At 33.9% G+C, this 25,012-nt stretch overlaps 1 protein-coding gene and 1 long non-coding RNA gene across 4 annotated transcripts; one reads left to right on the top strand and one right to left on the bottom strand.

Annotated features, from left to right (window-relative positions):
- The first annotated feature begins 2,298 nt into the window (after positions 1-2,298).
- Positions 2,299-12,041, top strand: LOC110872835 (probable serine/threonine-protein kinase DDB_G0271682). Of its 3 annotated transcripts, XM_022121713.2 has the most exons (16): positions 2,299-2,720; positions 5,441-5,840; positions 6,337-6,462; positions 6,572-6,661; positions 6,761-7,106; positions 7,184-7,224; positions 7,424-7,492; positions 7,953-8,053; positions 8,163-8,241; positions 8,345-8,443; positions 8,545-8,613; positions 8,699-8,748; positions 9,022-9,077; positions 10,462-10,487; positions 10,637-10,731; positions 11,769-12,041. In XM_022121713.2, exons 1-16 carry the CDS (start codon positions 2,371-2,373, stop codon positions 11,842-11,844), a joined length of 2,073 nt encoding a protein of 690 aa, XP_021977405.1. In that variant the 5' UTR covers positions 2,299-2,370; the 3' UTR covers positions 11,845-12,041. The 3 variants fall into 3 exon arrangements, 2 of the variants coding, with proteins under 2 accessions (XP_021977405.1, XP_035843589.1); XR_004888796.1 differs by lacking the exons at positions 10,462-10,487; positions 11,769-12,041 and having other exon boundaries at positions 9,022-9,953; XM_035987696.1 differs by lacking the exons at positions 10,462-10,487; positions 11,769-12,041 and having other exon boundaries at positions 9,022-9,144.
- A 9,546-nt stretch (positions 12,042-21,587) lies between these two features.
- LOC110872836 lies at positions 21,588-24,534 on the bottom strand. Its single transcript, XR_002554721.2, has 4 exons — positions 24,347-24,534; positions 23,754-23,851; positions 23,439-23,646; positions 21,588-22,445 (listed from the first exon to the last, which is right to left on the bottom strand). It is a non-coding gene; the product is annotated as an uncharacterized LOC110872836 (long non-coding RNA).
- Positions 24,535-25,012: the final 478 nt, after the last annotated feature.

The raw sequence follows: 25,012 nt of genomic DNA, 5'->3' as shown, positions 1-25,012 counted from the left end.
GGCCTTTAACGGTAGTTTGGAAATGAGTTTTATGCTTAATTAAATGCTTACAATAGGTACAAGAAGGAGGAAGATGTAGGACTTTGGTTAAACGACTCTATATGGGTCTTACCGTAGAATAACAATCCGAGGAAATAAAACTCGGATTACATAGAACATTACATTAAATTCACCACACATATAGTTGTGGTGGAAGATTATCTGATAAATATTGTGGAAATAAGATGCTAGAAATAGACGAGTATGATGTAAGCGAAAAAGTGCTTAAATACCCTTAATGGGTCAAAATAACCATTTAAGTATAAACGAGTTTAAGATTATACATAAACTTGTGAATTGAACCTAATATGTTAGACAACATTGAAATTATAAGGTTCATGTGAAATCGGGATCAAACAATCATGTTGTTTGATAAAATCACGAACGGGTCAAAATTTGGTGAAAAGGGGTAATAAGCCGAAGACTTGAAAGTCTTAAATTTTGTTAATCCGGATGTTGGATTTTATCTCCACATGATGGGGGATCAAATTACAATCACATGGGAAGAAACGGTAGGTCAAACGGATAAGCGTATTGAATGGTACGAAAGTTTTCGTGTCAAATAACGGCAAAAAAATGGAAAGGTCGGATGCAGGGGCCACCGTAACTTACGGTGACCACCGTAAGTTACGGTGAAGGCCAGAATTCAATTGATTGTTTGTGGATCAAGATATCAATGTTGCATTTTTCCTAAGTTCCTTATTATATTGGTTATTTAATTATCAAAACTGACTTTTAAGTTGGTTTTGATCACAGGTGAATGTCGTTAGTCCCGGATGAAGATCAAGCATTGAGCAAGAACCGAACACACGTTAAACGAAGCTTCCGCAATGTTGTTTCGTCGTTATTCTATAACGGCGTATTAAAATCACGTTATGTTGTATCACTTTAAATTGTAAAAGTTTTTAGCAAGCCCGTATTTTCAGTATAATTGTGACTATAATTACATGGTTTTAAGATTAAATTATATGATAAACGTTAGATAATAACAAGGGTGTTACAGGTTCATTAATTCATGTTGTTATTGTATAATATATCAACGTAACGCGTCTACCGAACGAGTATTAAACTAGTTAAACATGGGTTGTAGGGCAGAAAAAACAACGGATAGTAACCTCACACGTGGTCATCTTAAAATGAAGAAAAAAACCAAATAAAATAGAAAACAAAGGCTGTTAGTTTCTATATATGTCTACAAATTGGGGTTGCATATAGAAAACAAAGGCTGTTAGTTTCTATATATGTGTCTAGAAATTGGGGTTGCATGAGTCGACGAAACATGTCAAAATTAGCATCTAAAGTACACGTGTCACGCTTTTATTAGTATTAGTCTTTGGCAAATTCAACGTGTCATGTGACTACGCCAGCCCCCACGTTTTTAAGCCTAAAAGTATGTGCTTGTATTCCACTTGCCAACATTCAGTGTTTGACTATACATCACTTCTTTAACTCAATCATACTTTCAACCACCATCAACTTTTATGTATTACATTTCAACCCCACAGGTGGACTAACGCTAGCGTTTTTAAGTATGGTTGATTAACTCTGGCGTTTTTAAGTATAAAGGTAAGCAACATATGATGATCATAATAGAATCTATAGGAAACGAGCTAGTGAGGTGAAGTGTTTAACAAGGTTTGTTGTCAACTTTCACCCTTAATTTGCTTCTTAAAATTGACGAAAATCTTAGATTTCGAACGATTAGCAAAGAAGTTAACCCTAATTCACTTCTTTTATTTCTTCATATTTGTAGGATTTCTATTGTATAATGGATGAGTAAGGGTTAGGAAAGATTATTTGATCCTTTGTAAAAAAGTCTAATAAAGTATGATATAGGGAACAATGGTAGGTACCAACATTGGCGCATCATTGTAAAGCATGGTCGGATAATACCGACATTTACAATTTGCAATTATGATATCTTTGTCGTGAAAATGGAGTCGGATGGATCTTTTTTCGTATGTACACACCCTTAGTTGACTTAGAGTTAAGACTACATAGGGTGATGGGCAAGGGCAAGAGAGGTGACGACCATGGCGCTTATGGCGGGGTGATGTGGGTGGCGTGGAGGGGCTTGCCCTCCACTTCTAGCCATTCTAAAAAAGTCAGTTAAAACACTTGATCAACTAAATCCTTGATCAAAACACCAAATCTAAAAGCTCGAGGATGTGGAATGCTAGTTATAAAACTTGAGGGGGAAAACATGCAACTAAACCAAAAGTTACTAAAATATTATTATTCCATCTATGTTTATCTCAAATGGCGGTTTGACACCAACTTTCAGGCATATATCCACACAACACACGACTCCTCAATGGAAACCAACATCATATGTTTTTGTCAACCGTCAGACCCAGATACGCTCCGCCGGATAATCCCACCGGCGGCGACAATTCATCCATCTACGAGCTCCTACTGGACCGGTGCCGGAGCTTGGAAGCAAGTTATGCTAACTTGCAAGAGCAGTTTCAGATGCTGGAACTTGAGCAGACGTCATCCGGTAATCATGGGAAGGTACAGCAAGAAGAAGTGGGTCCTATACGGCCCGGTATGACGTCATTTTCCGGCTGGAATAGTGTCCCGGATGTTTTGCCGGTAGGGTTTTCGTATAAGAGAGCATTGGACCAGTTGGGTCATGCAGTTTATGTCAGCAAAGCTATTAATCGAGAGATTATTTACTGGTTAGTTGTTTGGAATTCTAATGATTATTTAGTTACTTTAGTTAGTTCCATAGTTTTCTTTTTATGTGAGTTTTAAAAAAAATGAGAGGAGGATCAAATACAAACTAGATTTTGTCTACAAATTACAGGAACCATTTAAAAAGTACCATGCAGCATCCGATCAATTATAGAGAAAAGGTAAAATAATAACCTTAACAATATCAGTTATATTGAATTCCCTATAATTATACTAACGAATAATCAGTTCTCTTTTTGGATCCTTCTTTTGGTTTCAACGTGCTAATATAATTCTCCACAAAGAAAAGTGCTCTTATAATTCACGTGTGTACTAAAAAAAATTATCTTGTTTAATTTACATGTGTTGATATAATTTGAAAATGCTAGTTTTATGTATGTGTGTTTTAGTATGTGTTGATATATGGTTTGTCGTAACAATCCCCTTAAAAAAATGGTTTAAATGTTTGTGCATTTTCTGATATTATTATAGAGAAGGCAATTAACCGTTCAACCGCGTAAGGCCTGTTTACCTAGTTGCATTATACGTTATTTTTATTAAAATGGTACGGGTTCAAGCCTTACAAACTAGGTAATAGGTGGATTTTAGAGGGGGGGTTGTTTACAGTTAAAAAAGAATTAACAGTTGAACCACTAACTTTAATATATTTAGTGAACACTACGTATAAATATACTATACAATTCTAGCAGTTATCTATTTATAATTCGTTATATAATTTTCTTAGGTACTCTTAAGCTAGATAAGCATTTGAACTTTTGCTTTTGAAAGTTCAATGATACTACTTTTCAAAGTCAAGTTTAACTTGATGGTTCATATTTGTTCTTTAGATTCTTAATTTTAAATAATATTCTTGTTAGAAATTTCTCAAATAGTTATGAGATGGAGACAATATGAATTCATTGGGAAGTAAATGAATGGGTTGCTTGTTACGAAATATGTTTGTTATTGTATGTTATGATGTTTGAAACGTATTGATCATAATTTGATGTGAGTGTGATACGGCCGACCATTATTAACATTAAAAAGTGGTTAAAAGTCTTTTTATCATCATTAATAAGATAGATGGGACTTGATAGTTTTCTTTTTAGGGGGGCTTCCCCTCTGTCAACACAGATAAATGAGAATGCAACCATCACTAGTGGTTTAGTGGTGATCACGGGTATTTAAGTTCCACATGTGATGGGTCCGGGTTAGTATTTTCTTTCAGGTCTCAAGTTCGAGTCTGGGTGATAGGGGTTTCTTATTGAGGGGTTTAAATTGGGGATCTATTGTGCGAGGGGCTCTCTAGCGCAGGCCCGATTACGACAACGTATGCTAAACTTCCCGACATTCGCAAATAATTCACACCTTTAAAAAAAAAGAGTTTGGACTTTGGAGTGTGACGAGAAATAAAATGATATATAATAAAAAATCTTATCTAATGGTACAAATAAAAATTTTAGTATTTGAATATATATTATATTTATTATATGTATAGATATTAAGGTAATATGATATTGTATGTATAAAAAGATGCCTTTTAAGTGGGTACATTACATATTAGAATTAACAAAAATGGTTAAGAGTAGGTTTTAATTATTGTTATTGTTATTAAGAGGACCTGCAACGAGAAACCCGTTAGAAGGAGTCCGGGGATAGCAGTGAACCACTCTTCAACGCTCAAGTCATTATAGTATTTAACCAAATGTATCAATAGTGGAGGGTTCAAATGAGAAGAATTTTTTTGTAAGAAGAAAAAAAGAAGAAGTTTCAACCAATAAGAATGCTTCATTTTACTTAATTTAATATATTTGCATTTAATTTTAATATAAGGGCATATTGGTAAACTTACAAAAATCATTAACTTGTATCTTTCACCTTTAATAACTAACTAAATTAAATTTGTACTCCTTTTCAAAATATATACTTTTTCCAAATTAAAAAAACAACTTAATTTGAAGTGTAGAATAAATTACTAGTTGTGTAGGATAAATTACGAGTTGTGTAAGATATATTTCAAGGTGTGTAGGATAAATTTCGACTGTGTAGGATAAAATTCTATAATGTGTATAGTATATGTAGAAAATTTTGTTATATGTAGGTTTTTGTAGATTATATGTAGGATAATTAATGATTAATTGACTAATTAATTAAAAAGAGAAAAATTAATGATATGAGTTATAAATGAAATAATATTTTACTAATATACAATTTATTCTTTTTCTTCTCACATCAAATTTGTTCTCAAATGAACCTTCCCCTGTATCAATATACTAACAAGCATATATGTATGTAGAGAGAGAGGTATAAAGAATGTAGAATGAGAGATGATGTAATACAGAAGAGGGAGAGGAGAAGATAGAGAATGAGAGGAGGGTTCTTTTTATTGTAACTTTGTATAGGGAATGAAACATGGGCCTGATCAGCCTAATGAGCCGGACTATATTTGGGCCTAAGCCTGATCATTGGGACATTTTAGGACACCCGGGCCGTGATCATATACAATGAAAGGTCATAGGAACTATATTCTTTTATGAGTAATAATATTCTACTTTAATTCAGATAAGAGTTATTTTAACATTCTTTCAAATCTTGAAGTTAGATATTAGTATGTTTGACTAAAGTCAAACTACACACTTTTTAGAAATATACAACTAGAAAACCATTTTTAACGTGTTACATTACAAACTTAATATTATATCTGATAAACGTAATCATGTTTCAGGAACCGTTCTGCTGAGAAACTGTTTGGGTATCAGGATTATGAAGCACTTGGTCAAACAGTCTCTGACTTACTTATATATGATGAGTTTCATGTATCTTCAGAGAGGATTTTGAGAAGAGTAAGGTCTGGTCAAAGCTGGGCTGGTCAATTCCCTTTCAGAAAAAGGTCAGGTGTGACATTCATGGCTTTAGTCAACAAAAGCCCGTTATATGAAGATGATGAGCTTGTTGGCATAGTCACAGTTGCAAGTGATGCAACTATTTTCAACAAAATAAAGTCCGAAAACCCGAGGTCATTCGATGAGGATCCTGCAAATGTTCAAACCAAAAAAAGCGGTAAAAAATTCAAGAAGATTCAATGGCAGCCACCACAACAGTTATCTTCTTTTGTTTCAAATCTGGTGCTTGTCTATTTAACTTTTTATCTTCTTTTTTAATAGAGTTAAGTGTCATTTACATCGGATCTGTGGTTTGTTCACTTTTGTCATTACAGGTCAAATTTCAAAATTGCACCATTTTCCTCCCTGACATTTTGGAAACGTGCCATTTCAGCCCAAAAAAATAACCACAGTTAAAAAATTCAGTTAGCTTACGGGTAATCACAGTCAAAATTGCAGCTGGCCGGGATCGAACCCGTGACCAACTGCTTAGAAACAAACGAATTTTACCCCTAAGCTAACTGAAATTTTTAACTTTGGTTATTTTTTGGACTGAAATGACACGTTTCCAAAATGCTAGGGAGGAAAACGGTGTAATTTTTAAATTTGGCCTGAAATGGCAAAAGTGAACAAACCACAGGGACGTAAATGGCAGTCAACTCTTTTTAATATGCAAATTTTCTTATTGTTTAATATTTTTTAAAGTAACACCCTTGTTTTTATTGAACCTTATGATTAGACGTCGACGGATATATTGCGAAAAGGTGGCGGAAATGATGTGCATGCGCAAAATTCATCCGTTGACATGGACGGGGACATTCTAGAATCTGAAAATGTGAACATAGAGAAGCCTCCAAAAGCACCTGTAAGTTCAAGTTAACATCCTCAACTGAAAATGTGAACAAGTTAGTTACTTGGTAATTGACTTGTTGGTTGATGTTTTTCTTATAAACGAGATTTTTAAATTATTGCAGCCTGTTAAGCGTGGTTTTGGCTATAATCTTTGGAAGAAAGCGACCGGAGGTGACAGTGAAGAGAACGGTTTTTCTGTGTCTTCGAATTATGTATGAACTCCTTCCAAATTCATTAACTAGTAGAGAAAATTAATTTAAATATTTTTATTATTCATGTGATGAAGATTTTTGTTTGGAACAAACGTTTAGGCGGCAAAAGTGTTGTCAAAGTTGAATATTCAAAGAAGTGGTAACATACAACCGGAGGGTCCTCCTATTGAGATCCCAGCGGCAGCTTACATGCCGAATTACCAACAAAGGTATGCAAAGGGGAACAAACAAGCGCACCCTAATATTATAGAAAATGGTTATTCATTTGAGGCCCTTGAGGGAGAGCAAGAGGAGTGTGTTGAGGTAGCGAATACAGTTGATCGGTTGGCGATTTCAACGTTCCAGTTTACACGAAAAGAAATGGAGCTTGAGAATGACATTAACTCTGCGGTTGACTGTGAAATTCGATGGGAAGATTTAATTTTCAAGGAAGAGATTGGCAACGGTAAGTATATGGTTTGAAATTGCCACATGTCGATCATATATGTTTTTAAAGATATTAATAAGTTTCTTAACTTTCAGGGTCATTTGCTCGAGTATACCGTGGACTTTGGAATGGATCGGTAAATCTTAACTAAACTAGAAGCTTTTCGTACCTGTATTTCATGTTGAAGGGTGTATTTGGGATTGCTTATGATTATGGCTTATAAAAACTTTAAAATAAGCCGTAAAACCTTAAAAAGAACACTCCTAAACAACCTGGAAGAATATACATTCCAGTTATATTAACACTTGTTATATGTTTGTTGCTCTTTTAATCAGGATGTGGCGGTTAAAGTTTATTTTGGTAATCAATACAGTGAAAAGGCTTTGCAGGAGTACAATAAAGAGGTATGACTTAACATTAAACTAAAAATTCTTAATTTGTGTCCAGGGGCGGTTCTTAGTTAGGCTTTGGCAGCAGTGGCGGATCTAGGATTCCGACCAAGCGGGAACGTTTTATAAATAGGCGGTAACGAAATCGAAAAAACGTCAAATTTTTCCAAAATTTACACTAAAAACGTCAAAAATTTTCGGACCAAGCGGTAGCGGAGGCTACCCCTTGGTTCTATATATATCCGCCCCTGTTTGGCAGGGCCACGGCCCAGGCAAGTTTTTCGGCCGTAGTGTTAATTTTCCGCATTTCGATCGAAATTTTTTTATATATACTATGTTTGGCCCGGGCTTGCCCAGGCTTTTTTTAGTGCCCGTGTCTTTCGGCCCTGGCACGTTCAACGGTCAAGATCCGCCACTGTTTGTGTCTTTGAATGTATAAGCGCTTGGTATTTACTAAATTATGCAAGTACTTCAGATTGATATCATGAAAAGACTCCGTCATCCGAACGTTTTGCTTTTTATGGGGTCGGTCTGTTCACAAGATAAACTTGCCATTGTTACAGAGTTACTACCCAGGTAATGCATGTATTTCTTGCTATGCACTCATATATAAGTTTGATTAATTTGCATAAAATTTTCATTTTAATGAGTCGGTAACCAACTTAACTATATTTGTCATGATCAGGGGAAGCCTTTATAATGTTCTTCACAACTGTGGTCAATCTTTGGATATTAGGCGACGTCTAAAAATGGCTGCGGATGTTGTAAGTTTTTTAAACCTTTTTATCGAATGACAACCAGTTTTCTTGTTCCTAGTCCCACGGATATTTAGTTTTTTGTAATAACGTTTGTTTTTCTTAATTATAGGCAAGAGGTATGAACTACTTGCACCACAGAAACCCGCCAATTGTACACAGAGATCTCAAATCTTCAAATCTTCTTGTAGACAAGAACTGGTCGGTTAAGGTAGTGTTTCGCTGAGTAACACCATTTAAATGAGCTGATATTTGTTAATTATTGTTATCTTTTAATAATGAAGCAAGCTAATATAGCATGATATTGATCAGGTTGGGGATTTCGGTCTTTCAAAATTGAAGCATGCAACCTTTTTATCTGCTAGATCCGGGGGAGGGACAGTAAGAATATTCTCTTTAACTATTTTCTTGACGAAGTGTCAAAACTGGAAATTCTTATTATTGATTGTGGTTATTTCTTCTGCAGCCTCAATGGATGGCACCTGAAGTTCTTCGTAATGAGCCTTCAAACGAGAAGTAAGATTCACTTAGTATCTTGAAATTAGTCAGTTGAGGATATGAGTTCCAAGATAATATAAGCTTTTAGTGCATACAACATTTTAATCATTTTATTTCAAAATAATATTATTTTTGAAAAAAGTATACTATTTGACACATAAAAAGTTTATGCAAAAAAAAAAAAAAAAAAAGAAGATTCTGGACAGAAAGTGCTTCGGGTCAACCCAACCCGGCCATTTTGCCACATGGATGTGTTATGCTAATGGATGTTCTTATTTTGTTGATGGACAGGTCAGATGTGTTTAGTTTTGGCATAATACTATGGGAACTAGTCACACAAAGTGTCCCTTGGAGCCAGGGGCGGACTTAGTATAGTCGTAGGCGTAGCCCGGGCTACGGCTCAACTTTTAAGCGGTAGTGTAAAAAAAAAAGAATTTTTCCGATTTTTATACTAAGGATACCCCTCAACCGCTACTAGGACACCCCTCAAAAAAAAAAATTTAGAAACTGATATTAAGCCCAAATTAATTGCCAATATTAATTCATAAAGCCTAGCACAAATGTGATATGCTCAATATTGATTCGTTAATCTAAATACTAATAACTTAAAGAGTAAAATGCACGGATAGTCCCCGTGGTTTTGCAAAATAACATCTATAGTCCCCAACTTTTGGAAATTACACCGGTGCTCCCTCTGGTTTGACAGTTTGTTACTCGGATAGTCCCTGGAGTGGATGATGGTTAGTTTTCTCTGTTAAGTGGATGTGAAATGACAAATTTACCCTTCATCTTCTCCACTCTATAAAACAAAACAATCCCACCCACCCCCGCCTTTCTCTCCGTCTCCCCCCACCATTAATCACGTTCTTCCTTATGTTAACAAGCTTCGTGATTATCAGAACAGAGGTCAAAACACTGTTTTCTTTGATGGGCAGGTGAAATTCTTGGATTATTCATTCATTATTATCGTTTTTTCGCAAACAAGCGATTACATAAATGTTGCAGGACCGGCTAGCTAAGGTGGTCTCTTTTGTATCATCATTGCTGGATGACATAAGCCTATTCTAATAATAGCTTCTTCCAGTGCTCTTTCCTTGTGGGAAACCGAGTTTTCAATGTGGTCAAAGACGATCACTATTGTAACATACAAAGGGACCAAAGATATTGCCATTAAAGATTTAGAGTGTCAAGTCCTTTCATCTTCTCCGGATGCCATCTTTGAGGTACATAATGGATAGTATATAACAAAACTAACATGAATTCATGTTTGGATTTTGTTAATCTTTCTGTTTCCACCACCATTAAAGGTGGGGGTGGGTGGGGTTAGGGTGGAGTTGTTTTGTTTTTATAGAGTGAAGAAGATGAATGGTAAATTTGTCATTTCACATCCACTTAACAGGGAAAACTAACCGTCATCCATTCTAGGGACTATCCGAGTAACAAACTATCAAACCACAGGGAGCACCGGTGTAATTTCCAAAAGTTGGGGACTATAGGTGTTATTTTGCAAAACCACATGGACTATCCGTGCATTTTACTCTAACTTAAAAAAAAAACTAGTTTATAAAATTTAATTCGGTAAGACCTAAAGGCCTTTTTTTGGCTCGCCCAAGGCACTTGAATTTTCAGGATCGGCCCTGCCCCGTAATGTAGGTAAAAAAATTTCCGTTCTATAAATGTATCGTAAAAAAATTAGGATACCCCTGAATATTTCTTCTAGTTCCGCCACTGCTTGGAGCAATATGAATCCGCTACAGGTATCTAATTTTCTCTCATTTAGCGAATACGCGGTCTCACCTTCATAACCGAAATCAAGTTTCTTCTACGTGTCAAATCCATTACTATAGTGGATCAACCGTACTTGTACGTATTACATTTACTAAGTGGTACTTTTTGATGTTTGAAGGTGGTAGGAGTTGTGGGTTTCATGGACCGTCGATTGGATTTACCCGAAGACCTAGATCCATCTCTCTCATCTATCATTCAAGATTGTTGGCAAAGGTTTGATCTTACATTTACTATTGCCTCTTTTTGTTCGAGTTACATTTATCATTCATATACTAGTTTTTCAGCCATATCATTTACATTGCTCTTCAGTTGTCATCCTACTACCTAATAGATATAGTCAATTTGTGATAAGAGGTGGATTTTAAGAATTTAGGTTTATTTATTTATTTTTTTAAATCTTTAGCGGGTCAAACAGGCAACTTAAAGGGGGAAAAAGCAGGAAATGGGCCGAACAAGTTGAAGGTCGCCCAAAACGTATTTTTTAACCCATCAAACCTTCTAAGGGGGTGTTTAGGATTACGTTTTGAAGTGATTATTTGATTATTGCGTTTGTAAAACATAAACAATCTAAAAAAGTGTTTGGATGAAAAAGTGATTATCTGCCTCCAAAACGCAGTTTTGAAAACGCAAAATCTATATTGAAAACGCAAAATCTATATTGAAAACGCATAATCTATTTTGAAAACGCAACACCAAAAACCCCCTAAATAATTTTATATTATCAAAAACTAGATATTATTAAACTAGTATACGTTTCATCATTAACTCATTGATTATTGAACGAATATAGTGTTTTGGTTAACTAATCACCAACGCAACTCAGTTTGATCGACCTGTTACCAGTGGCAGACCCAGGATTTAGTAGTTGTTGTGTTTGTGTGTGTTTGGGGGGGGGGGGGGGGGATGAGGGGTTCAACCGAACTTTCAATGGTGCGATCAGGATTTTTGCCTATAAAATGTGCTAAACTTTTTTTAAGGGGGGCACCCACACCCACCCGTTTTGACATGTTATTAAAGGCGAGGAGATATGAGAAAGAACAATGTGTAAAAAAAGGCTGTCCCAAATCTGTTACCAACAGTTTATGATGGATTGATGGGTAATTGGATGACAATTGAACTAGTGTAATGTAATTTATATGATTATTAGAATATAACTATGTGACTCCTAATACTCCTGTTAAAATGTGCAATTAGTAAAACTACAATTAATCTTCATAAACCATGTGTAATTGAATCGAAAAAACTTGCAGCGACCCAGCACTTCGTCCTTCGTTCGAAAGCATTATGACAAGATTATCAAGCCTAATGCAAAATCTTCCCACATAAGTAAGAATGAAGAATGGTCAGCCATTGCAACTTCAAAGGAAGCTACCTGCACCTAATTTTGCATGGTCTTTGTTTCTTTTTGGGTTTCTTTTGTTTAGAAACTAATTAACATAATGTTTGCTAACATCACTATATATTATAAGGTGAGATTGGCATACATTTCACACACACACATATATATATACCTTCTACCCTTTTCTGCGAGTTGTGATAAATATTATGCGTGCGACATTAATATCAACATTTGATATAAATACTTACATGTATAGATAATATGGGAGAGGATCAAATAGAAAGTTTAGTTTAGGTAGAAAGTGTAGGAAGCAATAATAGGAAGAAATGTGGCAAATAATAAAAACATAAAAAGGGACATTTTAGTCAATACAAATTAGTGTCGTGTAACCCTAGATCTATAAGAAAACCCAGTACGTCTTTCTCTTTTACGATTCATCTCATCCCACACCACCGCCCACCACCACCCCTCCATCGCCCACCGCCACCACAACGTCACTCCACCCTCATCACTTTGAAGAAACCCAGTTCACACAATTTTATCATTTTTTTCTCGTGTTTTTAAGCGAATCAATCTATTCATTCAATCGTTAAGTGTTTCTAGCATTTAAGTTTCATCAATCGTTGAAAAAAATCCTCAGAAATCGGCTTCAATCTGTGTAAGAAATATGAAGAATTGTGTTCTACGATCTGCGTTTTTGAATTGCGTTTTATGATCTAGGTTTTTAGAATTGCGTTTTACGATCTGGGTTTTACCATTGTGTATTGTGTTTTACAACTTGGGTTTTTGAATTGCGTTTTACGATATGGGGTTCACCATTGTGAATTATGTTTTACAACCTGGGTTTTCGAATTGCGTCTTATGATATGGGTTTTACCATTGCGTTTTACGACCTGGGTTTTACCATTGCTTTTTACGATCTGGTTTTATCATTGTGAATTGCGTTTTACGATCTGGGTTTTACCATTGTGAATTGCGTTTTACGATATGGGTTTTACCATTGTGAATTGCGTTTTACGATCGGGGTTTTCGAATTGCGTTTTACGATCTGGGTTTTACCATTGTGAATTGCGTTTTACGACCTGAGTTTTCGAATTGCATTTTACGATCTGGGGTTTACAATTTTGAATTGTGTTTTACGACCTGGGTTTTACCATTGCGTTTTACGCACCTGGGTTTTACCATTGTGTTTTACGCATCTGGGTTTTCGGTTTTTTTTCAAAAGTATAGCAATAATATACTCGTTTGTTCTTTTTTATGGTGCAATTTCTATTAAAAAAACTAATGTCGTATGAAAAAAAAATATTAACGTTTTAAAAACGAGGGAAATTGGAAGAGAAATAAATTATTGCATTGGATGGACTAGAATACCCCTAAACTAACTTACGCGCTCCTTGTTTTTATTCAATTCCACCCATTTAATCCAAGACCGACCTTGATTACTTCCTAACTTTCCACCCATTCCACCCCTAAACTAACAGATGGTCAAGATTACTTCCTAACTTTGTTTCCCAAATAAACTTCCTAGTATATCTTCACCCTATATAACTGTAACAACCCTCACTAAAATTAATATTTAGTATGATAATTATGCAATAAGGAAACCCTAATTAAGTTTAGTATGATTAATTAATCAGTTAATCAATATTAATTAAGCTAACAAGATTAATTAAGCTAAGTAAGGTCTATTAAAAATAGATATATATGAGGTCGTATAAGAACGTTTAATATTAATAATAAAATATATTATTTTTTTTTCCTTACTCCGTTTTTAATGAAACTTAGGTTAAAACGTAGATAAAAATATGCTCGTTCTAAAGACATATTCGTCGTTTTATAAAACGTTATATTTTAAAAGTTATACAAGAAAAACGAGTTAAGCAGCTGAAATAAAATAACTAAGCTAGCTAGCTAGCACGTCAAGCTAGCTAGCAAGCACGTCACTTAAATCCCACATCGACCATGAAATTGAGCTGCCTGCCTGCTTGCTATAAATAAGAAGCTTAGGATTCATTTTTCTTTGCTCATTTCTCTTCTTCTTCTCTCTATACGTTGGTGTTCTAACCAATAATCACTCAATCGCTATTACGATTCATTTTTCGAGTGATCAATATATCCAAAGAATGTCTAAGTGCCGCCCACATTGGGCTATGCTTTATCGTTTGTCGGTAATCCGATAAATGAGCCGAAGCATTGTATTTTGTCGTTGTCGATAATTCGATATACGAGTTGAAGTACTATACTTTGTCGTTTGTCATTTTGATAAATGAGTTAAAGTATTGCACTTGGTCATTCATTGTGAGAATTTGATCTCGGGAAATTATCGTAACTGCTGTATTAATCATTAACCCGGTTTTTGTGAAATTCGTTAAGGTTCGAATCTCATGACTACCGTTAAAGGTTTGATTTGGGTTTTGCACCAATACGTATTCTATTCTGTTAAACCACCAAAAACACTCCCAACTACACCCTTACAATCAAACAAACTATTAAATCATCAGAAGATCCAGAATAATAAAGTACATGCCTAATTATCGAAAGAAGTAGAATCAAGAAGTTTGTTAACTCAATCCTGCATGATGATTAGTGAGTTATTCTTCTTTTATAAATTCTTTTCTCACCGTTTGTGAGTTATTAACTATTTTACAATACTCCAAATTCATTTTCCGAGATTATAATACCAGTGATTAAGTTGATGTAATCACCAAATTACAGCCAGTATGTGGGGTATTGTGCACAATATTACAGTTTAAATCATTTTAGGTGGGCGAACCTAATTTAATTGATTTACGTCATTCATTGGGGCAGCCAATGGTGATATGACCACTGTCACAGATTCGGTCGAGTGACAAATACTGTGGGTAGTTGGTTGATATCAGAAACATGCGTAAAAGATCTTAACACTGTGAATAATCATAAAACGTGTCATTTTCAGTAAAATGAATAATTCACTCAGTATTTCCCGCTGACAAAATCTTTTTAAAACGCGTTTCAGGTAATTACAGTAGATTGGAGTAAGGATTGGATCCGGCACTAAAAGACTTCAAGAAATGGCTTATTTTATTAATTAAATCAACTTAAGAAATATTGTTTTCATTAAAAGCTACCTTTGTAAAACTTGGAATTTTTTTCCATCCATTTAAATAAAATCCGGTGTTTCTAAACTCTGATATTTTTCCTAACTCACGGTCCTGATGAAATTTCCGCTGCAATATTTTTCAAAATAATCACCGGTACCACTGAACTGCTCACGGCACCGATTCTGGCTAGATGGGGTCGGGGGTCGTGACAGAAGGTGGTATCAGAGCTAAGCCACTACTTTAAGCCTATAAGTGTTGTGATAACAATACTTAAGCTTAAATATAAGAGTTAGGAAATTGCTATTAACTTAACTGGTAGCACATCTGATAGTATTTAGACTTGAACATAAGAAAAGATGCCTTAGTATAAGCTAAGCCACTTGTTTACGCAAATAGGTGTTATAATAATACCTAAGCTTAAACGGAAAGTTAGAAACTTAATATTATTTGATAGCACTCTGAATGATATTTAGACTCGAACTTAAGAATTTTGTCTTAATAAAAGCTTCAAGATAAAATTACTTATATGAGTATAAAGAAGTATAATTGTTATTCAATAAGAATAACGACTAGCAGGCAATAGCATTTAATTGCTACTTATTCTTGTTTATTAGTATTACTTGGTCACGAATAAAGATATATTATGGAAATACAAATTTCCTTGATTCTGGGTAAAAGTCCTAATAAAAGAGACACTTTTAAAATCTTGAAAAGATACTATTTATGGGAAATATAAAATTTTCTCCGGCAAAACTGGGTATAGAGTAGCAGACTCTCCAGCTTGTTCGGATATACTGAAATTACCGCTCCGGCGCGAACCGGATAAGACGGGATAAATGGTATGTCAAACCAGTAACAAGATTTCCCTAAATAGTATCATGACCAAATATCTGACTGGTTTTTGGAAATATGAATCTATTATATACTTTTAACCCTATGAAAGGTATGTATATTACAACATGTGAAATATATAATATAGATATGTATATCTATAAGGAATTCCAAAAGTCAATTAAGAATAAAGCACAAGCATATGTATATATATTTCTTTATCAGGAATCTTTCGCATATATCTTTAATTTTGATGTCAAACATTCTTTCGTTTGATCATCTACCTCGTAACTCGAGCAACAAATAATAAATGGAAACCCCTTTAAGTTGGGACACCATCAAAAATATAAGAATTACCAATACGTTACCATAAATTATTAACGCCATAAATTATGAACGCAAGTAAGAAGCATGTCAAGTTGTGCTAATGCACAAGAAAACACATAAAACTTAAATTATACGTCCACAGACGTCAAAGTTTATCATACACACAACTTCCAAGGCAAGACCTTTGGAAAATATAAATTAGGCACGATGACACCAATATTAATTCCGTCGGTAAAAGTACTACTCATCAAAAAGCGGTATTTTGCCACATAACAATCAAAATCTCGCTGAGGTACGTTGGAACAACATTTCACAAACATCGGTACATAGTTAAACCTGAGTCATAATTATTAGTACTACAAAAGAAGTCATATAGTTTTGCACATTCCCTATTCCATTTCACTTCATTCGACATTCTCTGATAATGTCATTAAACAAATAAGTTATCACACGAAATTCCAGATAAAGCTCTTATATTTCTTTCGTTACAATTCTGACTTCTGCCTATAAAAGATTTGACTTTCGTGTTTTTACTTCCTCTAATAGTCATCATACCATGAGGATTTCTTTCATAGTAGCAAATATTGATCTATTTCATTTCTTGGTAAATCCACACTTTACACATGCACTGTTTGTTGCGCATGTGGTTCGTTTGATTTATAAAGACCCCTGGAGGGCTTCATTCCAATTTATTATTTTTATCAAAAGTTCAAATATCATATCACTATACTTAATCTTTGCATTTATAAACCACGTTTATTGCAAAACGTTGACTCTTTGATATTGAGTCAATAAGTTCCTTGAAAAAAACTCAATTTCCTTTAGCATACATGGTTTTTGTTGTAAACATATCCCAAAATTTCTTATTAATACATGAACTCGTTTTGTTTACACCAAGTTCAATTGTGTGAACCTGCTCGCATCATGTATTCAATTCAAAGTCCCATATGATGGATTGAAGCCATCATATTCAAAATAGTCCCGACAAGCACTTCAATTCTCTTGAACCATAGCATGCTTATTTAGTCTTCGAATTCATCAAAACATTTATTTGATTACAATCACCTTGTGGTGACATTTTTCACAACATTTGAAAATTTCGCTGATCTCGTTTAAATTATTTATTTTTAGTAAATATTTAAATATTAATAACAGTAGGTATTAACATTATTTTAAGGGTATTATCAAGACAGATATTGGATAGCGCAGCCTTAGTTAGGCATGGACTGATCACCTATGCTTAAACAAGGCAGTACTAACCAATATCCAACAATGATAATAACTATTTAATATAAATTAAGTCATCATACTTATTTAGTAAATTTCAATTATATATACAAATATTTTTATAGAAATATATATATATATATACTTCGTACTATGAATAGAAAACATATTTTCATAAAACAAATAAAGAGACGAATAAAATTATCTAAATAATCGCCTAAATATTCATAAGCAAGACATGTTATAAATAAACTTTTGGTTAATATTTCACAACTATTAAATACTTATAGAACTATTCCTTTATAATATGTACATATTAAAATATCAAATGTCATTTACGCAAGCCAATATTTAAGTATGCTCGATATTAAAATAAACATTTATTATTCTACTTTCATGATACCCTAATCTTATAGTAAACATACTTGATTTTAAAAATAATAATCACGAGTTCCACGATATTGGGTAAACCTATTTATAAAACATATATTATTATTATTACGGGTTTTGATATTTTAAACCTATCTATATTTATTTATTATTCTACTTTATGATAACATAAAAGGAAAAGGTATTTAGTAAACCAAAATATCACCTATCTTTAAATCAAACATTTTGATTAAAATCATCTGAATACAATTTTGTATTAAGACAAAAATACTCTAACTTTATTGTCTTTTCATGTATTCTTACAAATCACCCATCTCAGCACATTGATTTTCTCATATCATAATTCAATATTTGCCGAATCATTTTCATGGTTTCATTTCATTTTTAATTGGTCAACCTTAAGTCTTCCTTAGGTACCAATCAAGGTAAGTTTTCTTCTGACAAAGAATTTTACTAATTTCAAAAAGTTCTTCACATTCATTTTAAAGATCTATAGATCATATATCTTTTGGCTTAAACCCAATCACCTTGAAAAAACTATACCATTTCATCTCATTCGTTTGAACATTTCATTTTTGAAATATCTAGATTCGCTTCCTTGAAACTCACAATTTCGAAAACGGTGAATTTATTCGGTCATCATTATTGAATTCTTTCAAATCATTACCAACGCTTTGTAGCATCCGAATAGAGTTGTAGCCTGTGTTAAACCCTATTCATGAGTCATTCGTTTGATTCGTCATTTTCTTGGTACAATTATGTACTCAGATTACAATACACTAAATCCTGTTATCTATTACCATTTAAGTAAACAATATTGATTTTTGGGTAATCATTAACAAATCATTTTTATTTTTAAAATGTCCATACCCCTCAAAATATCTTTTGATTCCATTCAACGCTACATTATTCCTCTTAATTAAAAGAAGAAACATAACCCCAAGAAAATATCATAGTTCAAATCTCGAGGACGAGATTTTTATTAAGGTGGGGAGAATGTAACAACCCTCACTAAAATTAATATTTAGTATGATAATTATGCAATAAGGAAACCCTAATTAAGTTTAGTATGATTAATTAATCAGTTAATCAATATTAATTAAGCTAACAAGATTAATTAAGCTAAGTAAGGTCTATTAAAAATAGATATATATGAGGTCGTATAAGAACGTTTAATATTAATAATAAAATATATTATTTTTTTTTCCTTACTCCGTTTTTAATGAAACTTAGGTTAAAACGTAGATAAAAATATGCTCGTTCTAAAGACATATTCGTCGTTTTATAAAACGTTATATTTTAAAAGTTATACAAGAAAAACGAGTTAAGCAGCTGAAATAAAATAACTAAGCTAGCTAGCTAGCACGTCAAGCTAGCTAGCAAGCACGTCACTTAAATCCCACATCGACCAGAATATGAAATTGAGCTGCCTGCCTGCTTGCTATAAATAAGAAGCTTAGGATTCATTTTTCTTTGCTCATTTCTCTTCTTCTTCTCTCTATACGTTGGTGTTCTAACCAATAATCACTCAATCGCTATTACGATTCATTTTTCGAGTGATCAATATATCCAAAGAATGCCTAAGTGCCGCCCACATTGGGCTATGCTTTATCGTTTGTCGGTAATCCGATAAATGAGCCGAAGCATTGTACTTTGTCGTTGTCGATAATTCGATATACGAGTTGAAGTACTATACTTTGTCGTTTGTCATTTTGATAAATGAGTTAAAGTATTGCACTTGGTCATTCATTGTGAGAATTTGATCTCGGGAAATTATCGTAACTGCTGTATTAATCATTAACCCGGTTTTTGTGAAATTCGTTAAGGTTCGAATCTCATGACTACCGTTAAAGGTTTGATTTGGGTTTTGCACCAATACGTATTCTATTCTGTTAAACCACCAAAAACACTCCCAACTACACCCTTACAATCAAACAAACTATTAAATCATCAGAAGATCCAGAATAATAAAGTACATGCCTAATTATCGAAAGAAGTAGAATCAAGAAGTTTGTTAACTCAATCCTGCATGATGATTAGTGAGTTATTCTTCTTTTATAAATTCTTTTCTCACCGTTTGTGAGTTATTAACTATTTTACAATACTCCAAATTCATTTTCCGAGATTATAATACCAGTGATTAAGTTGATGTAATCACCAAATTACAGCCAGTATGTGGGGTATTGTGCACAATATTACAGTTTAAATCATTTTAGGTGGGCGAACCTAATTTAATTGATTTACGTCATTCATTGGGGCAGCCAATGGTGATATGACCACTGTCACAGATTCGGTCGAGTGACAAATACTGTGGGTAGTTGGATGATATCAGAAACATGCGTAAAAGATCTTAACACTGTGAATAATCATAAAACGTGTCATTTTCAGTAAAATGAATAATTCACTCAGTATTTCCCGCTGACAAAATCTTTTTAAAACGCGTTTCAGGTAATTACAGTAGATTGGAGTAAGGATTGGATCCGGCACTAAAAGACTTCAAGAAGTGGCTTATTTTATTAATTAAATCAACTTAAGAAATATTGTTTTCATTAAAAGCTACCTTTGTAAAACTTGGAATTTTTTCCATCCATTTAAATAAAATCCGGTGTTTCTAAACTCTGATATTTTTCCTAACTCACGGTCCTGATGAAATTTCCGCTGCAATATTTTTCAAAATAATCACCGGTACCACTGAACTGCTCACGGCACCGATTCTGGCTAGATGGGGTCGGGGGTCGTGACAATAACATACTAGGTTATCACCCGGGAATGCTTCCCGGGTAGGAAAATTTAAATTACATTAATCATAGGTGTATAGATCAAATTAATGCAAATAAAGTGACATATTGCATAAATTACTAACAATGGATTGTATCATTAGGTATGAAGTTTTCTTTATAAGTCGTGTAGAAAAAAATCAAGAAATAAGACAAATAATGTTACATTTAAAATTTACTGAAAGTAACATGAGCTCGGTCCGATTGGTGTAGCACACCCCGCCACAGCCAACGTTGTGGATGCAAGTCCTATTTGATTTAACAAACACATAAAAATTGATATCCTTGAAGTCACTTCATAAATCATAAACAAAGTGACAATGACTATCTAATTGCTGATAACAATAACCACAACTAAGAACACCAACTCGCTTTAGAAGACAATTCTATCTTGAGGTCTTAGCTTTTCTATAACTGCCACATGTCGAATAGTACCAACCATCTACTTATAAACAGTTTAATTGGAGCTATGTTACATCTCTAACGGGTTAAAGAAAAATACCATAAAAGAACCTGGTTAAACGCGTAGAAAGAAACTCAAATAACATGGTCTACTTCAAAAAGTAGACCCCAAACACCATTTAGATGTACCTCATTTGTCATTTTTTTAATCTATATATATGAGTTGTATAAAAAAAAACTTATGATTTGACAGAATAAAAGGGTTGCATTTATCTGATGATCTTTAAGAGCCTAAGACATTGTGCGAGTAGAGGTATTATTTGTCATTTTGCCACAAATCTAACTAAATGAATTGAAACAATATGTTATAAAAATAGTATATAAAAGAAAAACCTAAAAGCTATATAGATTCATTTTGTTCTTTACCATGGCATATAAAAGATATATGAGCATCGTTCGAAACTTTATATAAAAAAACAAAACCTTTTAAAAAATACGTTGGAACAATAATAACAAAAGTTTAAAATATTTGTAGTATTTTTTATCAAAGTTAAATGAATTATTAGTGAAAGTAATTTGAAGTTCTAGTTTATTAAAATCAACTTTTGAAGGTGTGTATAAAAAATAACCGTAAATGTGAAGCATGTAGATTTTTTTTAAACCGCAAAACAAAGCATACTATTCCACCACCAAACAAAAACAAAACCAAAGTTGGCTAAAGGATTAAAATGGGGAATATAACAAAATAACAAACCACCCACTACTACCTCAGATTACATCTACATAACAGTACATTAACCAAAATTCATCCAATTGAAACTGTTTCAAATTTTGATGGGTAAAACGACCGTCTTTGATCTTTTTACCGCCTACCAATTCGTTGACTCTTCAATATTGTCCACCATTTTTTAAGTCATCATGTTAACGCCTTTGAAAACCTTTTTGTTTCTACCAATTCACTACCTCCAAGCCGTTTCTAAAAAAATATTGCGCACATTATTTCCTCTTTCTTTGTAGGCACCCCTAATTCAAGACAGCATAGAAGCAGCCAGTTCAAAGAATCAAAGTGATTTGGGATTGGAACTTTGAACCAAACACATATTTACCACCAAACTATTTTCACCACAATACATGAGGTGAGAAGATGGTTTTCTAATTCGGTGTGTATCCCGCAAGCCAGACACAATACATCTCCCACTTGGATGCCTCTCGCGATCAAACCTTCAGTTGTAAGGATTTTGTTACTTACCACCCTCCATGAAAAATAGTTTACTTTCGGGAGATTGAGCTCCACTTAAAAGGTTGGACTTGCACATTCGTACTGAGGCCATCTTATAACTCCTTTCTCACTTCTTGATTGAGAACTTCGTTGTGCCTCCACCTCCATCCTATAACAACCTATCTTCTTTGTCCTTTATTTACTGCTGGATTAACATATCCATAAGGTGCTGATGAGATTCCATCTTCTCGTTTTCCGATGTAGACGTGCGCTTCCAATGCCAATCCCAAACCGCTTTACCATTCAAGCATGTAGATAACCCATTTGACCACATCCTACAAACACACATACACGTGGCAACAATGTAAAAGTCATTATTTTTACCAACAGTTGCAAATTAGCAATTAAAGTATTTTTACCAACAGTTGCAAATTAGCAATTAAAGTATTAGAATTGCGTCTTATGATATGGGTTTTACCATTGCGTTTTACGACCTGGGTTTTGCCATTGCTTTTTACGATCTGGTTTTATCATTGTGAATTGCGTTTTACGATCTGGGTTTTACCATTGTGAATTGCGTTTTACGATATGGGTTTTACCATTGTGAATTTCGTTTTACGATCGGGGTTTTCGAATTGCATTTTACGATCTGGGTTTTACCATTGTGAATTGCGTTTTACGACCTGGGTTTTCGAATTGCATTTTACGATCTGGGGTTTACAATTTTGAATTGTGTTTTACGACTTGGGTTTTACCATTGCGTTTTACGCACCTGGGTTTTACCATTGTGTTTTACGCCTCTGGGTTTTCGATTTTTTTTCAAAAGTATAGCAATAATATACTCGTTTGTTCTTTTTTATGGTGCAATTTCTATTAAAAAAAACTAATGTCGTATGAAAAAAAATATTAACGTTTTAAAAACGAGGGAAATTGGAGGAGAAATAAATTATTGCATTGGATGGACTAGAATACCCCTAAACTAACTTACGCGCTCCTTGTTTTTATTCAATTCCACCCATTTAATCCAAGACCGACCTTGATTACTTCCTAACTTTCCACCCATTCCACCCCTAAACTAACAGATGGTCAAGATTACTTCCTAACTTTGTTTCCCAAATAAACTTCCTAGTATATCTTCACCCTATATAACATATTATATTAACAAACTAGATTAGTTCCCCGTGTGTTACACGGGTTGAACAATTTAAAGATATAAATAAAATCTTCGCGAAAGAAAAAGAGGTACATGATCAAAGTGCAATTGCGATATGGTTATAATATAAGCATTAAAATGAGCAATGTAAACCTCAAAAGGTGTTGAAACTTACAAAATTTAGTGAAACTCAAAAGCCCATAATACAAACCGAACCGAACGACAAAGCAGGCAAAAGCAACATAGGTAGAACCCGTAACGATCTCGTTCTCCAAGCCATATCCACTGTTCTTGTTGTCATTAGCCGTTTGGTTGTTATACCATGTTCTCTCTCAAACCTTCTCGTCCGGAATCGCTTCAACCACTTCTTCATGTTTATGGATCTACATAGTCAGTGACGCAATCGGTATTTTGAAACTTCCAAAATGATTAAATCAAATAAAAGGATTGATATTTTATGAAGATAACTAATTAAAAATGTGAAGCCCACCATATTTGCTTCTGTCCCTTGACCAAGTGAGTCCCGTAGATGCCTAACATTTGGAAAGTGGATGTTCTGGATGCAGGTACTTTCAAATGATTCAATAACTGCATAAACAAATATGAATATAAAGACTACTTCTGTTAGTATCATTTCTATAACCCACACACATTCATCCATTTTCCAAACAATGCACAAGCTCCTTAACTCTTTACCTTTATACCGAAAACAATTTAACATATTAATTGAATTGAAATTGACAATCACACACTGATGTTAGTGAGCATGAATCCAGTAGCTAAAAATAGATATTTCAAGTGATCATAAGATTTACGGAATTAGTGAAAGAAAATGAAAAAAATAAGAAGTTATAAAAGAGAGAATTCATAAAAAAGATTAAGCATAAGCAACAACATCTAACAAAAAAATCCATCGACCTTTTACCAATGTTTAATCGCAATACAACAGATCCTAAAAACAAATCAAAACAAAAAAAAAGCCAATGGAACAATAAAACAATGGGTAAAGGTAATCTTACTCCTCTGATTACAGAACAAAGCGATTGAATATTAAAAAATTAGGGTTCTATCAGATTTACATACCTGATTATATAACTGTTAAAATCGAATTAACGGTAGCGTTTGAATCTTGGATAGATTGAACATATAGAACTTAGGATTTTAAAGGCTTGGATTGAACGACAGATTGAGGTGATTGAAGTTAGGGTTGTGAGGGGTTGAGTTTGAACGGCAATTAGGGTTATTGGGATATCAAAACCGGGTTATAACATATATGATCCACAAATTGATTTGGATCCAGTAGAAGGATCCGCGAGAATTACAATATGATAAAAAAAGTGTTGGGCGGGAGAATTTTGGTGAGGAATAATTTGGTGATGCCATGTGTCCAAAAACAATTTACTTTATTATATGTATAGATAGATTATGTGCGTGTGTATTTATTTTATAAAAGCTTTGGTGCCTAAATTTTAGCAAAGATATCTTTTGGAATCAACATCTCTTTTTTTTTAAACAACCAACTAAATCATCGGATAAGCATCTTGGGATGCCCTCAATCGAGCAAATGCATCCCCTCCTCCATAACGGTCAGAGTTGCATGCATACCCGAGCTGTCAAGCCACTAGTTCCGAGGAAAACCCGCCTGCTCGAACGCCCACTACAATAAAACCCGGTTCGACTCGGTTTCAAACTGGCGAACTCCAACACCTCTAGTTCTTAAAATTACATTAAAACAAACTAATTCAATTG

Source organism: Helianthus annuus, chromosome 3 (genome assembly GCF_002127325.2).
Source record: "Helianthus annuus cultivar XRQ/B chromosome 3, HanXRQr2.0-SUNRISE, whole genome shotgun sequence".
NCBI classification, from domain to species: domain Eukaryota; kingdom Viridiplantae; phylum Streptophyta; class Magnoliopsida; order Asterales; family Asteraceae; genus Helianthus; species Helianthus annuus.
The sequence above is the reverse complement of the archived record's forward strand: the minus strand, read 5'-3'. Positions and strand labels throughout refer to the sequence as shown.

Bases quoted from the DNA above. Each gene is read 5' to 3' on its own strand.
- LOC110872835 (XM_022121713.2), top strand. From the start codon at position 2,371: ATGTTTTTGTCAACCGTCAGACCCAGATACGCTCCGCCGGATAATCCC. The intron at 8,054-8,162 runs GTAATGCATGTA...TGTCATGATCAG, and splicing joins GTTACAGAGTTACTACCCAG to GGGAAGCCTTTATAATGTTC. The intron at 8,614-8,698 runs GTAAGAATATTC...TTTCTTCTGCAG, and splicing joins CTAGATCCGGGGGAGGGACA to CCTCAATGGATGGCACCTGA.